At 43.2% G+C, this 12,384-nt stretch overlaps 1 protein-coding gene across 4 annotated transcripts in view; it reads left to right on the top strand.

Moving 5' to 3' along the window:
* The window catches only part of PALM (paralemmin), a 122,828-nt gene extending 117,153 nt beyond the window's left edge, over window positions 1-5,675 (top strand). For all 4 annotated transcript variants that reach the window (XM_070747500.1, XM_070747471.1, XM_070747491.1 and 1 more), the window contains one exon: window positions 4,196-5,675. In XM_070747500.1, the coding sequence (XP_070603601.1) occupies window positions 4,196-4,752 (557 nt within the window). In that variant the 3' untranslated portion in view covers window positions 4,753-5,675. The remainder of the gene's footprint in view (window positions 1-4,195) is intronic.
* The last annotated feature ends 6,709 nt before the right edge of the window (window positions 5,676-12,384 follow it).

Here is a 12,384-nt window from a genome sequence, read left to right as displayed (position 1 = left end):
CATGCACACAACACACCATATTTCAGTTCCCCCATGCCTGACGGCAGAGGTGGGTTTTGAGAAGTTTACGAAAGGCAAGGAGGGTGGGGGCAATTCTGATCTCTGGGGGGGAGTTGGTTCCAGAGGGCCGGGGCCACCACAGAGAAGGCTCTTCTGAGGATGTTCCTCAGTTTGGATTGAATAATGAGGTAGGAATCGAGAGAGCTTTCAGACTGCCAGAAAGGTAGATATCAACATAATGGAAGAGAGGACATTCATACATACATCTTTTTTGGCCTCCCATGATCACCCCATTCTCACATTCACATGCCCAAAAGAAAAGAGAAATTTCTTTCATCAAGTTGCTTGGAAACTGGCCTGCATGTTAGTATACACGGAAAGAGAGCAAAACACTTGAGTAAAGAACAGGTAGGTGTGGTCGGTATTTGAGGTGCTTAACTCTTGTTCTGTTAGAGGTCTATGAGTTTGATCAAACCTCTCCAAAATAATGTTGTTGTTTTTTTAAAAAAAAGCCCATTCTGCTTTAAAGGACAAATTCTTGGCATGTTTGCATCTCTAGTACTACTTCAGCATCTCTTAAGGAGTAGAAATGTATCTATGGAGATTCTCAGTCACTCAAGTCATGGTTGTCCCAAAGGTGTTTTTCAAAAGGCAACTGGACTTGTCTGTCTGTCTGTCTGTCTGTCTGTCTGTCTGTCTCTCTCTCTCTATCTATCTATCTATATCTATCTATCTATCTATCTATCTATCTATCTATATCTTATCTATCTATCTCTATATCTATATCTATCTATCTATCTATATCTTATCTATCTATCTATATCTATATCTATCTATCTATATCTTATCTATCTATCTCTATCTCTATATCTATCTATCTATCTATCTAATCTATCTCTATATCTATCTATGTTATCCATCTATCTATCTATCTATCTTATCTATCTATCTATCTTTATCTATCTCTCTATCTCTCTATCTAATCTATCTATCTAATCTATCTATCTATCTATCTATCTTATCTATCTTTATCTATCTCTCTATCTCTCTAATCTATCTATCACTCTCTCTCTAATCTATCCATCTATCTATCTCTCTATCTCTAATCTATCTATCCATCTATCCATCTCTCTATCTGTCTGTCTGTCTGTCTATCTTTCTATCAATCTATCAATCTATCTATCTATCTATCTATCTATCTATCTATCTATCTATCTATCTATCTATCTATCTATCTATCTATCTATCTATTGGATTTATATGCTGCCCCTCTCAGAGGACTTTCCTTCCTTCGAGGGACAAGTGCCTTTTTAAAAGCACCTTTGGGAGTAGAAATGTAGTAGAATGTAGTCCAGAGCTGCGGGAAGGAGCCGCTCTTTCCCAGAGAGCAAAGCAGCAGTGGGTTGCTCCCAATTCAGCCCAGTTTGGCGAACTGTTAGCGGTGGCAGTGGGAGGTTCCGCCTACCCAGCCAGGAGGCTCCACCTACCACAAGATGTTCCACCCACCCAGGAGGCTCCACCCACAAGTACGAGCACAAAACGGTAGCGACGGGAACTAGAACCCCTTACTGGAGCAGAGAGACATTGTAGCTTAGAATCTTTGGTTTGTCGGAGGAGGGCAAAGGCAGACACCGCATAGCAGTTCACAGGGGAATAGTCAGTATTGGGTGGGTTGGTTGGTTGGTTTGTTTATTTATTTATTTATTTATTAGATTTGTATGCCGCCCCTCTCCATAGACTCGTTGCTATGTGGAAAGCAGGGACCCCGTTCCAGTAGCGAAAATGGAGCTGCCGTGTTGCGCAGTTCCAGATGACCAGTGGGCACACGCACATCAGAGTGAGATTTGCTTCCTGCATGTGCCCAGGAAGCCAAATCATGCGCAAGGACATGCGGGCACATGAGATTTCAGCAATTTTGACCGATTTTTCATTTACGCGCATGCGAGGAAGCAAGAAAATCGGCCAAAATTGGTGAAATCTCACACTTGCGCACATGCTCGTGCATGTTTGTCTTCCTGTGCATAGGTAAGAAGCAAATCTTGCTCCGACATGCATGTGGAGCTCTGAGGGAAGCGCACTAGTAGCTGCGGGAAGTGGAATCCGTTCCTGGTAATAGTTATGTAGATCAGTGTTTTTCAACCAGTGTGCCGTGGCACACTAGTGTGCCGCAAGACATGCTCAGGTGTGCCGCGAAGCTCAGAGAGAAAGAAAGAAAGAGAGAGAGAAAGAAAGAAAGCAAGAGAGAGAAACCAAGAAAGAAAGAAAGCAAGAGAGAAAGAGAAAGAAAGCAAGAGAGAGAGAAAGAGAACAAGAGAAAGAAAGAGAGAAAGAGAGAGAGAGCAAGAGAGAGAAAGAAAGCAAGAGAGAAAGAGAAAGAGAGGGAGGGAGGGAGAGAGAAAGAGAGCAAAAAAGAGAGGAAGGAAGGAAGAGAAAGAAAGAGGAATGGAGAGAGAGAGAAAGAAAGAGGAAGGGAGGGAGAGAAAGAGGGAGGAAGAAAGAAATAGAGCGAAGGGGAGGAAGAGAGAGAGAGAATTTTTTTGTCCAAACTTTTTTTAGGCTCCCCCCCCCCCCCCCCGCTCAATGTGCCCCAGGGTTTTGTAAATGTAAAAAATGTGCCGCGGCTCAAAAAAAGTTGAAAATCACTGATGTAGATAATTGATTTAGTCCAGGAAAAGTTCTGTCTGTAGGTGAACAACAATGAGGAAAATACTCAGAAATAACTCCTTGGGTCTTCCCTGGTTCTTTGGGCTTGATTTTAATCTTGCTGGATTAATCAATTGCCTGCATACAAGTTGTATTCTGTGAATTAATAATAATAATAATTATTATTATTATCATTATTATTATATAATAATAATAATAATAATAATAATAATAATAATAATAATAATAATAATAATAGGATTTATATGCCACCCCTCTCTGGAGACTCGGGGCGGCTTACAACATATAAAAAAGAACACTAACTTATAATGCGCTAAATCCAATTAAGTAAAATTTAAATAAACTACTCTAAATCGTTAGTTCTATTAAAAACCAATCATACCCATTTGAACCACAACCATAAATAACATTTCGTCGGCCAGGGGGTAGATCCTATCACCCCAGGCCTGGCGACATAACTGAATTATTATTATTATTTATTTATTAGATTTGTATGCCGCCCCTCTCCGCAGACTCGGGCGGCTCACAACAGTGATAAAAACAGTATACAATGACAAATATAATATTAAAAGTCTTACGAGTCTTACAGAAGGCAAGGAGGGGGGGCAGTACAAATCTCCGGGGGGAGCTGGTTCCAGAGGACTGGGGCCCCCACAGAGAAGGCTCTTCCCCAGGTCCCGTCAAGCAACATTGTCTAGTTGACAGGGCCTGGAGGAGGCCGACTCTGTGGGACCTAACCGGTCGCTGGGACTCATGCAGCAGAAGGCGGTCCTGGAGGTAATCTGGTCCGATGCCATGTAGGGCTTTGTATTGCTAGGTGGGGGTTCCCCTTCACCCCCTTCTTTAAAAAAAAATTTTTTTAAAAAAATTGATTAGATTTGTATGCCGCTCCTCTCCGAAGACTCGGGGCGGCTCACAACAACGATAAAAACAATATTATAATGGCACAAATCTAATATTAAAAAACTAAAAACCCTATCATAATTAAAAACCAAACAGCACATACATGCGAAACATAAATTATAATAAGCCTGGGGGAAAGATGTCTCAAATCTCCCATGCCTGGCGGTATAGGTGGGTCTTGAGTAGTTTACGGAAGACGAGGGTGGGAGCAGTTCTAATCTCCGGGGGGAGTTGATTCCAGAGGGCCGGGGCCGCCACAGAGAAGGCTCTTCACCTGAGGCCCGCCAGACGACATTGTTTAGTCGATGGGACCCAGAGAAGGCCAACTCTGTGGGACCTTATCGGCCGCTGGGATTCGTGCGGTAGCAGGCGGTTCCGGAGGTACTCTGGTCCAATGCCATGTAGGGCTTTAAAGGTCATGACCAACACTTGCCTATCAAACACTCCAAGCTTTGTTGTCTCTGCTCTCTGGCGAAGAGTCCCTCCCTCCATTCCTGTGACAGTAGTCTTCATTCCACCCCAAGAAACTATGATATCTGCCCGTGAGCCGGTTTTGAAAGCAACAGGGATGATCGGGCCACACTTCCTCATTGTCCTCATTGTGCGTCTTCTCTGTCTTCTCTTGCAGTGGTTCATGCAGTCCGTACCAAAGATGGGGCTATTGAGAACGGTGTCCACCAGCTCAGCTCCTCCGAAGTGGACGAGCTCATCCATAAGGCCGACGAAGTGACCCTGAGTGAAGTCTCTGAGATGGCCGCCAAAGAGGCCCAAAGCAACCTCCCCAGCCAGAAGGGCACGCCCAGGAAGGAAATCACAGGCGTGGAGGCTAAGCCAATGGAGAGCCCAAAGCTCGCGGGTGACGGCCCAGAGCCTAGCAAAGAACAACCCGTCACCATGATTTTCATGGGCTACCAGAACGTGGAAGACGAGAACGAGACCAAAAAAGTGCTGGGCCTCGAAGGGGAGCAAATCAAGGCCGAACTGGTGGTGATCGAAGACGCTGAGAACAAGGCCGCAGGAGACCACACAGCAGACCACGCCCCGCCTAATGGCAGCGCGGTGGAACCCTTGTCTCAGAAGGAGGAAAACCAAGTGGGAGCATCGGCCAATGACACGGACCCCAAAGATGCGGACCAGGATCTTGACGCCAAGAAACAGCGTTGTAAATGCTGCTCGGTTATGTAAGAGGCCCTTGCCAAGCCCCTCCCTCAACTGTACAGCCAATCAGGACTGCCTTTTCCCGTCATTCTCACCTGGGACTCCGCCTCTTTATTTACCTTCTCAATTCTACCAAGGTCTGAGTTCAAAGTGTTGCTATTTTTACTTAACAAGATGTGCTATTTTGCATCCCCCCAAAGGATGTTTTCCCCCCCTTGTTTTCAAGTGACTGGGGGAATATTAAGTGCAGTGCTGGTGAAATCATGTAAAATAGCCAACAATGACACTAAATTGCCAGTCTGGTTTTTTTTTTCCCCTGCCTCCATTAACTCCGTCTTTCATTATTTCATAAAGGAACAGACCCAAAATTTAATGGTGGAAGTGATCCAATCAGTCCCCTTTCTTTCTTATTTGGACATTTTAAATTGTAATGATTGACTATACCTGGAGACCTTTTGATTAGAAACAAAAAAGAGTAAATGCTTCTTCCCCTACAGCTCATCCTTGTTTCATTTAGCTGGAATGTTTCAAAAAGGAAAATAATTGATCAAGAAAGGAGATTCGCCATTCTTGGCTTCCCCTTGAAATTTCTGGATCTTTTGAAATCCAATTGGATACCTCCCAAAGTCCTTCACATCCTAATTTCCTTAAGAATACCGGTGACAAAAAAAAATAATCTTCTACCATGGGAATGTGAAGATCAGAAAACAATCAAGCAAACCAAGTTTTTCACAAGTTTTAAAAATAGGTCAACTCTTTTTTTTTTTTGTGCACCAGAGAACTTGGTCCTGAACCAAAGCATCCAGATGTTGGAAACTGGTTTCTCCTCCGAAATAATTCCATGACATCTTCACAAGAATGTATTGGCCTTCCCATCCTGTCGATTGCAGGAGCTTTGACAAGGATGCAATCGTTGAGCTTTAAAGCTCTGAAAAAAGAACAAAACCGGGTTGATATTGTATGGTTATTTTTTTTTCCCCCAAAGGCCATGATGACAACTACTCTGGACTATAAGACTCTAGGCCTATGGTTGATGTCCGAGTAGACTTTAGGATTCAGTGAGCAATCCCAGTCGATGATAAGAATTATTGATGCTAAATGTATATTTTGTGGCTACTAGACCAGTTTTCCCCAACCTAGGACTTACACATTGGATCATTTGGCTACAGATGATGGGATCTGATGATGTCATCTGAAGGGCGTCTAGATTGGGAAAAATACGATGAATTTAATCAGTGGAACAAGAGAGCGGTGCTGGGCTGTCAGGTCCTCAGCATCGGACAATGTACCTGCAAATAGTTAAGAGGTGGAAGAACAGTCCAGTGAAAGCCCAAGATTAGACTGGTGGTGGGAATGGGAAGGTCACAGGGTTCCCTGATGGGAAAATGCATTTAAAGCCCAATAGTAAGCAAAGACACGGGATGGGGTATCATTTAGGGTTTAGGGGTAGTGATTTCTGACAGTCTCAAAATGGGTGAACAGTGCAGTCAGGCGGTAGGGAAAGCAAGTAGGATGCTTGGCTGCATAGCTAGAGGTATAACAAGCAGGAAGAGGGAGATTGTGATCCCCTTATATAGAGCGCTGGTGAGACCACATTTGGAATACTGTGTTCAGTTCTGGAGACCTCACCTACAAAAAGATATGGACAAAATTGAACGGGTCCAAAGACGGGCTGCAAGAATGGTGCAAGGTCTTAAGCATAAAACGTATCAGGAAAGACTTAATGAACTCAATCTGTAGAGTCTGGAGGACAGAAGGAAAAGGGGGGACATGATCGAAACATTTAAATATGTTAAAGGGTTAAATAAGGTTCAGGAGAGAAGTGTTTTTAATAGGAAAGTGAACACAAGAACAAGGGGACACAATCTGAAGTTAGTTGGGGGAAAGATCAAAAGCAACATGAGAAAATATTATTTTACTGAAAGAGTAGTAGATCCTTGGAACAAACTTCCAGCAGACGTGGTAGATAAATCCACAGTAACTGAATTTAAACATGCCTGGGATAAACATATATCCATCCTAAGATAAAATACAGGAAATAGTATAAGGGCAGACTAGATGGACCATGAGGTCTTTTTCTGCCGTCAGTCTTCTATGTTTCTATGTTTCTATTTGGAGGCAAAAATGAGACATTCTCAGCCATTGGCACAAAGTGAATAATAGTGAAACTGTAGAAGAGATAGAATTGGTGCTACCCAACTGAAACCATGGTTTCTGATAAGCTGCATCAAGGATAAAGGTCTCTGATATCAATTTGGGGTGGGTGGGCCTTGTTCTGAAAATACTTCCTCCTCTCTGCTTCCCCATCAAGTCCTTTAAGAGAAAAAGTGCCCTTGGGACTATTAGATATTTAACATCAAGTCTTCCCTTCTCCTTATCTGGGTCGTTCCCGTTACATCCTTTAAAGCAGGGGTCTCCAACCTTGGCAACTTAAGACTTGTAGACTGGGAGCTGAGGTCCACAAGTCTTAAAGGTGCCAAGGTTGGAGGCCCCTGCTTTAAAGGATTCTTCAGCTCAAGGCTGCTTCACCAATATTTCTTCTCAATTGTGGTGGCTGCGATTTTTGGAGACGAGGTGTACCAAATCCAAAAGGTGCTGACTATCTCATACCCCCTAGAATCTGCCACATGTCTCGGCTTCCATTCCTGAGATATCACAACCTGAATTGCCAAAGTAAACAGTCCCACTTCAATTACTGAGACAAATACTGTAAGTAGTATAGCTTCCATCGTTCCCACCTGGCATAGATCTGTCCACCAAAATTCTGGGAAATGTAGTACGTTTGGAGGTTCCAGATTGTGGAAGGTTTATCCCATATATGTGAAACCAGAGGCAAAATACAGTAGTACCTCTAGATATGAGCTGCTCCACATGCGAGTATTCCAAGTTACGAGCTGAGACACCAGCAAAATTTCTGTTCGACACCTGAGCTCAAATCCGGGATACGAGTTGAGCGTCCACTAGGTGGCGCAAGAATTCCATTTTTTTCCAGTTATCTCGGCGCAAAAAGCCAAATCTAAATGCATTGGTTCGAGATACGAATTGATCGACAGACGAGGTCGGCTCTGGCACGAATTCAATTCGTATGTCGAGGTACCACTGTTTATGCAAATCTCCATATATGTGCATATATATAAAATCTCCAGGCTAATCATCCCTAGTTTATAGGGCAGCTTGTTGGCCTTGCTTTCTAAGCTATTCCCCAGCTTAAACCCCTTAATGCTGGTCCATTGTCTGTGGGGCACCGCTGAGTAATTTCATAACTACTTCCTGTTGTTGTACTCCTTAGATTATCAGCTCAGCTTTCTTTTCAAGAATGTGTCTCAAAGCTCTAAATGATGATCTTCGAAAATATAGAATAGGCTTCAAGTATAGAATCAAGAAACACCAGTTCTTCCCACCCACCCCAAAATTCAGCTAAGGACTGAGCCTTTCTAAGCATGATTTGCTGAAAAGGGGAAAAATAAGGTTCTAGTAATCGCAACAAGTTCCACTTTAAAACCAAATTTAGCTTTTGGTTTGTTTGGATGGAGGCTTTCTCCTTTGTTTCCTTGTGAATTGATGAGCTAGTTCTTCCCCTTCCAGATACAGTGGTACCTCTACTTAAGAACTTCATTCGTTCCGTGACCAGGTTCTTAAGTAGAAAAGTTTGTAAGTAGAAGCAATTTTTCCCATAGGAATCAATGTAAAAGCAAATAACGTGTGCAAACCCATTAGGAAAGAAATAAAAGCTCGGAATTTGGGTGGGAGGAGGAGGAGGAAGAAGAGGAGGAGGACAATGCCGAAGGAAGAAGGGGAGGGGAGGGGAATTAAAAAAAATCCAAAACTTTAAGACTTTAAAAAAAGAGGGACTCCGAGGTGGTGAGGAGGAGCAGGCGTCTCCCGTACACCTGGCGCGAGGCTGCCTCCCATACACTGCGCCAGAGACAGAAACCCAGGGGGAATAGCAGGAAACTGACCGGGCCTTCGTGCCGCTCTCAAATTTCCTGGGAAATATTTCTGGGCTCAGGTTATTAAGTAGAAAATCATTCTTAAGAAGAGGGGAAAAAATCTTGAATGTTCTTATCTAGAATAGTTCTTAAGTAGGGGCATTCTTAGGTAGAGGTACCCCTGTAATTGAAAAGGGTAAATAGATCATTGTTTCCAAAGCACCTCCCGAATCCTTCCTAAGCTCTGAACAAAACCAGTGCATCAGTTGCTCAAAATATTATAGATTCCAAATAGTGGCATCAGGATCCACCACCTCTCCACGAACCCACACAAGTCCTAGAAGGAGGCCTTGACAAATCTCCCTTGGACAGGATGGAAAAGCAATGAAGAAACTATTAAATGGTGGAGAAGACTCCAGGCGCACATCATTTAATGTAATTCAATTGACTTCTCTGCTGCTCAATCCCAATGGGACTCGGGGTGGCTTACAACAATAAATAGTACCATACAATAAGCAAAGTCAAATGATTAGTAATAAGAACATTAAAACCCATCATAACCCATAATGGATTATCCAATCATACAGAAATGTTGCAGTCAGACGTGATAAGATGTTACATTCACAGCCCACAGGCCTGGCCACAAAGCCAGGTCTTCACAGCCTTTCTATGGATAACAGGGTGGGAGTCGTGCGGATACTGGGGAGTATTTGTTTCCATAACTTCGGGGCAGCCACAGAGAAGGCTCTTCCTCGCAGGCCCATCAATTTGCATTGTTTAGTCAGCAGGACCTGGAGGAGGCCAATTCCCTGTGACCTGATTGGTCTCTGGGAGGTATGTGGCAGGAGACGGCCTCGTAAATAGACTTCCCATAAGGACCTTGCAGAGGAGGGGGAGGTTTCATCCCAAAATGAGGGTGAGAGATTGGGTAAAAGTCCTCAGAGGAGCTGCATACAAATCCAATTAAATTTTTAAAAAAAACTAGAATCCTACAGGTCAGTATACAAGAATTTTAGGATTTTGGAGTATGTTCCCCATTCCACCTCCACCCGGCAGCGTTGAGATTTGTGACGGACAGAGGCTGGACAAATGGAATCTCATATTATCTCCGGGACCGCCTTCTGCCGCACGAATCCCAGCGACCAGTTAGGTCCCACAGAGTGGGCCTTCTCCGGGTCCCGTCAACTAAACAATGTCGTTTGGCAGGACCCAGCGGAAGAGCCTTCTCTGTGGCGGCCCCGACCCTTTGGAACCAACTCCCCCCAGATATCAGAGTTGCCCCCACCCTCCTTGCCTTTCGTAAGCTCCTTAAAACCCACCTCTGTCGTCAGGCATGGGGGAACTGAGACTTTTCCTCCCCCTAGGCTTATAAAATTTATGCATGGTATGTCAGTATGTATGATTGGTTTCTAAATTGGGGTTTTAAATTAACTTAAATATTAGATTTGTTTACACTGTATTATTATTGCTGTTAGCCGCCCCGAGTCTGCGGAGAAGGGCGGCATACAAATCTGATTAATAAATAAATAATAAATAAATATCATTGTAATATTAGGATTCCAAGTTAAGGGAAACTACTTCCTTGCATTGACCAAAATAATCTGGAAGAAGGATTTTCCACCATGATATCATTCAAACGCCACCTTCCATCTGTAATTCATTCATACAATGCACCCGTGCAAAGGTTTAGAGCAGGGAGCAGCCACCGAGTGACCAGCTTTTGCACATTTCTGCTTGGCTTGACAATCACATTTTTTTCTGAAGGAAGTCATTGTGTTACCTTTCTCCTCCCGTCTTCTATTTCCTTGCTCTCCTGTAACTAGCAAAACAGCAGGTGTATTGGGAGAAGCCCTGCTACCCCTTTCACCAGAGATGTCAGGCAAAGGATCAAACCTGAACCTTTTGCCTGTACAACGAGCTGTGAACCCCTCCTAATTTTCCAAATTATTTGCCCATTGTGATCAGGGTTTCGTTTATAGTTTAATTGGATTTGTATGCCACCCCTCTCCAAGGACTCAGGGCAGCTCACTGAACATATAAAAGACATAATAATACAATCGATCCAATTAACATAATTAAAAATCTTTAAAAATTCTAACTTTAAAACATCAATAAATCACACTAAAAACACTTGTTGGTCAGGCGGAAAGATGTAATGACCCCAGGCCTAGTATCTAATGACCCCAGGGTTATCCACAGTTACCCCCGAAAATGAAGCAGCCAATTGGATCTGGAAGTTTTGACATTCAAAGTATAGGCTGTCCTGTTGAGTGATAAGTGTCCTTCAGATTCACAAAATGTCCTAAATTTGCAAGCCTTGATGAAGAGTTGAAGGCAATCTTAAGAAGGAGCAATGGTTTGACCATTATATAGTGCATATACATACACACCCTGCAGCTAAACTTTAGAGATGGAGAAGGAATTTAGCATTCCAGCATTGAGATGATCATCATCGAAAAATGTGATATGGGTCAACTTTTGAGGGCAGAAATCTCAGCACTAATCCAGCTGAGCTTTCTCCGACATTTGTATGGATTCTCACTTTTTATAGTTGGGGCAACACATGATAATGTAGGCAATTATTTAAAAAAAATAGAGATAGCGGCTGAGCTGCTTCTGCTACGTCATTTAGAACAGTATTTCTCAACCTTGACAATGTTCAAGATATGTGAACTTCAACTCCCAGAATTCCCGAGCCAACATGCTGGCTCGGGAATTCTGGGAGTTGAAGTTCACACATCTTAAAAGTTGCCAAGGTTGAGAAATACTATCCAAGAGCTTGATCATTTGCATTTGACCAGCAGCAGACAATAATCCACATGTGACTATGCCTTATTTATTATATTTCCCCTCCTCCCTGCCTGAAAATTACCTTTGCATTTCCAAATGGGTGAGAGATTGGGGATGAAGACCAAGGAAATAATATTTAAAAGCTCAAAAAAAAATTACATTGGTAGTTACAACGAAGAGGCACGATCATACTAATTGAATTGTAAAGGAATTCCTTGGCATTTTAGCTGGATTCAACCAATCTCCGTGGTTGGGCAAGGCTGGTTTTGCTTAAAAAGTTACCGCGTATTATTCTGTTAACAATAAAACCGAATTATCCCGCAAAAGAAATACAATGTATGGTGGCGAAAGAGGGTGTTTAACAAAACGAGAGGTCAGGAATTGTGCGATGGAGTGGAGAAAAATCCCCGTTCAAGAGAGTCTGGGAATCCCTTCAAATTTGTTGGGTCTGTGCTATGATCCATTCTTCCAGGGGAAGAGAAATCCATTGAAATCCTCCTTGCCAAATTTCCCTACCTACGTGACATGAAATGCTGGAAGAGGTGAACCCCATGACTTCCAAGCCAAGGAAAGACGGTGTGTGTCTCCAGACTTTCTGCTCAAGCTGCCATTATGTATTTTGGGCTCTGGACTCAACAGTCCATCGTTGTAGTTTGTGACTTGGAAACTAGTCCTCCTTAGATCTTCTGTTCTTCGGGTGTGTCACCTGATCGTCTGCTCAACGGGCTTCTGAGAACTCACAGCTTACCAACCAACCCATTGTTTTTGTCAACGGTCAGCTCACAAGCCAAGAGACCCCCTGCACGCTGTTTGCATTAAAAAAAATTGGCACCTTGTGGAAACATCACTTGGGTCTTCTCTATAATGGACAAGGGGCAGTCTTCGGAAGCTGTAGACATCTCAAGCTGTTCTTTGGGCCATTGGGAAGGCCCTCAACATC

This window comes from Erythrolamprus reginae, chromosome 1, assembly GCF_031021105.1.
Source record: "Erythrolamprus reginae isolate rEryReg1 chromosome 1, rEryReg1.hap1, whole genome shotgun sequence".
Classification (NCBI taxonomy): Eukaryota; Metazoa; Chordata; class Lepidosauria; order Squamata; family Dipsadidae; genus Erythrolamprus; species Erythrolamprus reginae.
Note: the sequence above shows the minus strand (reverse complement) of the source record. Positions and strands in the feature narration are given on the sequence as shown.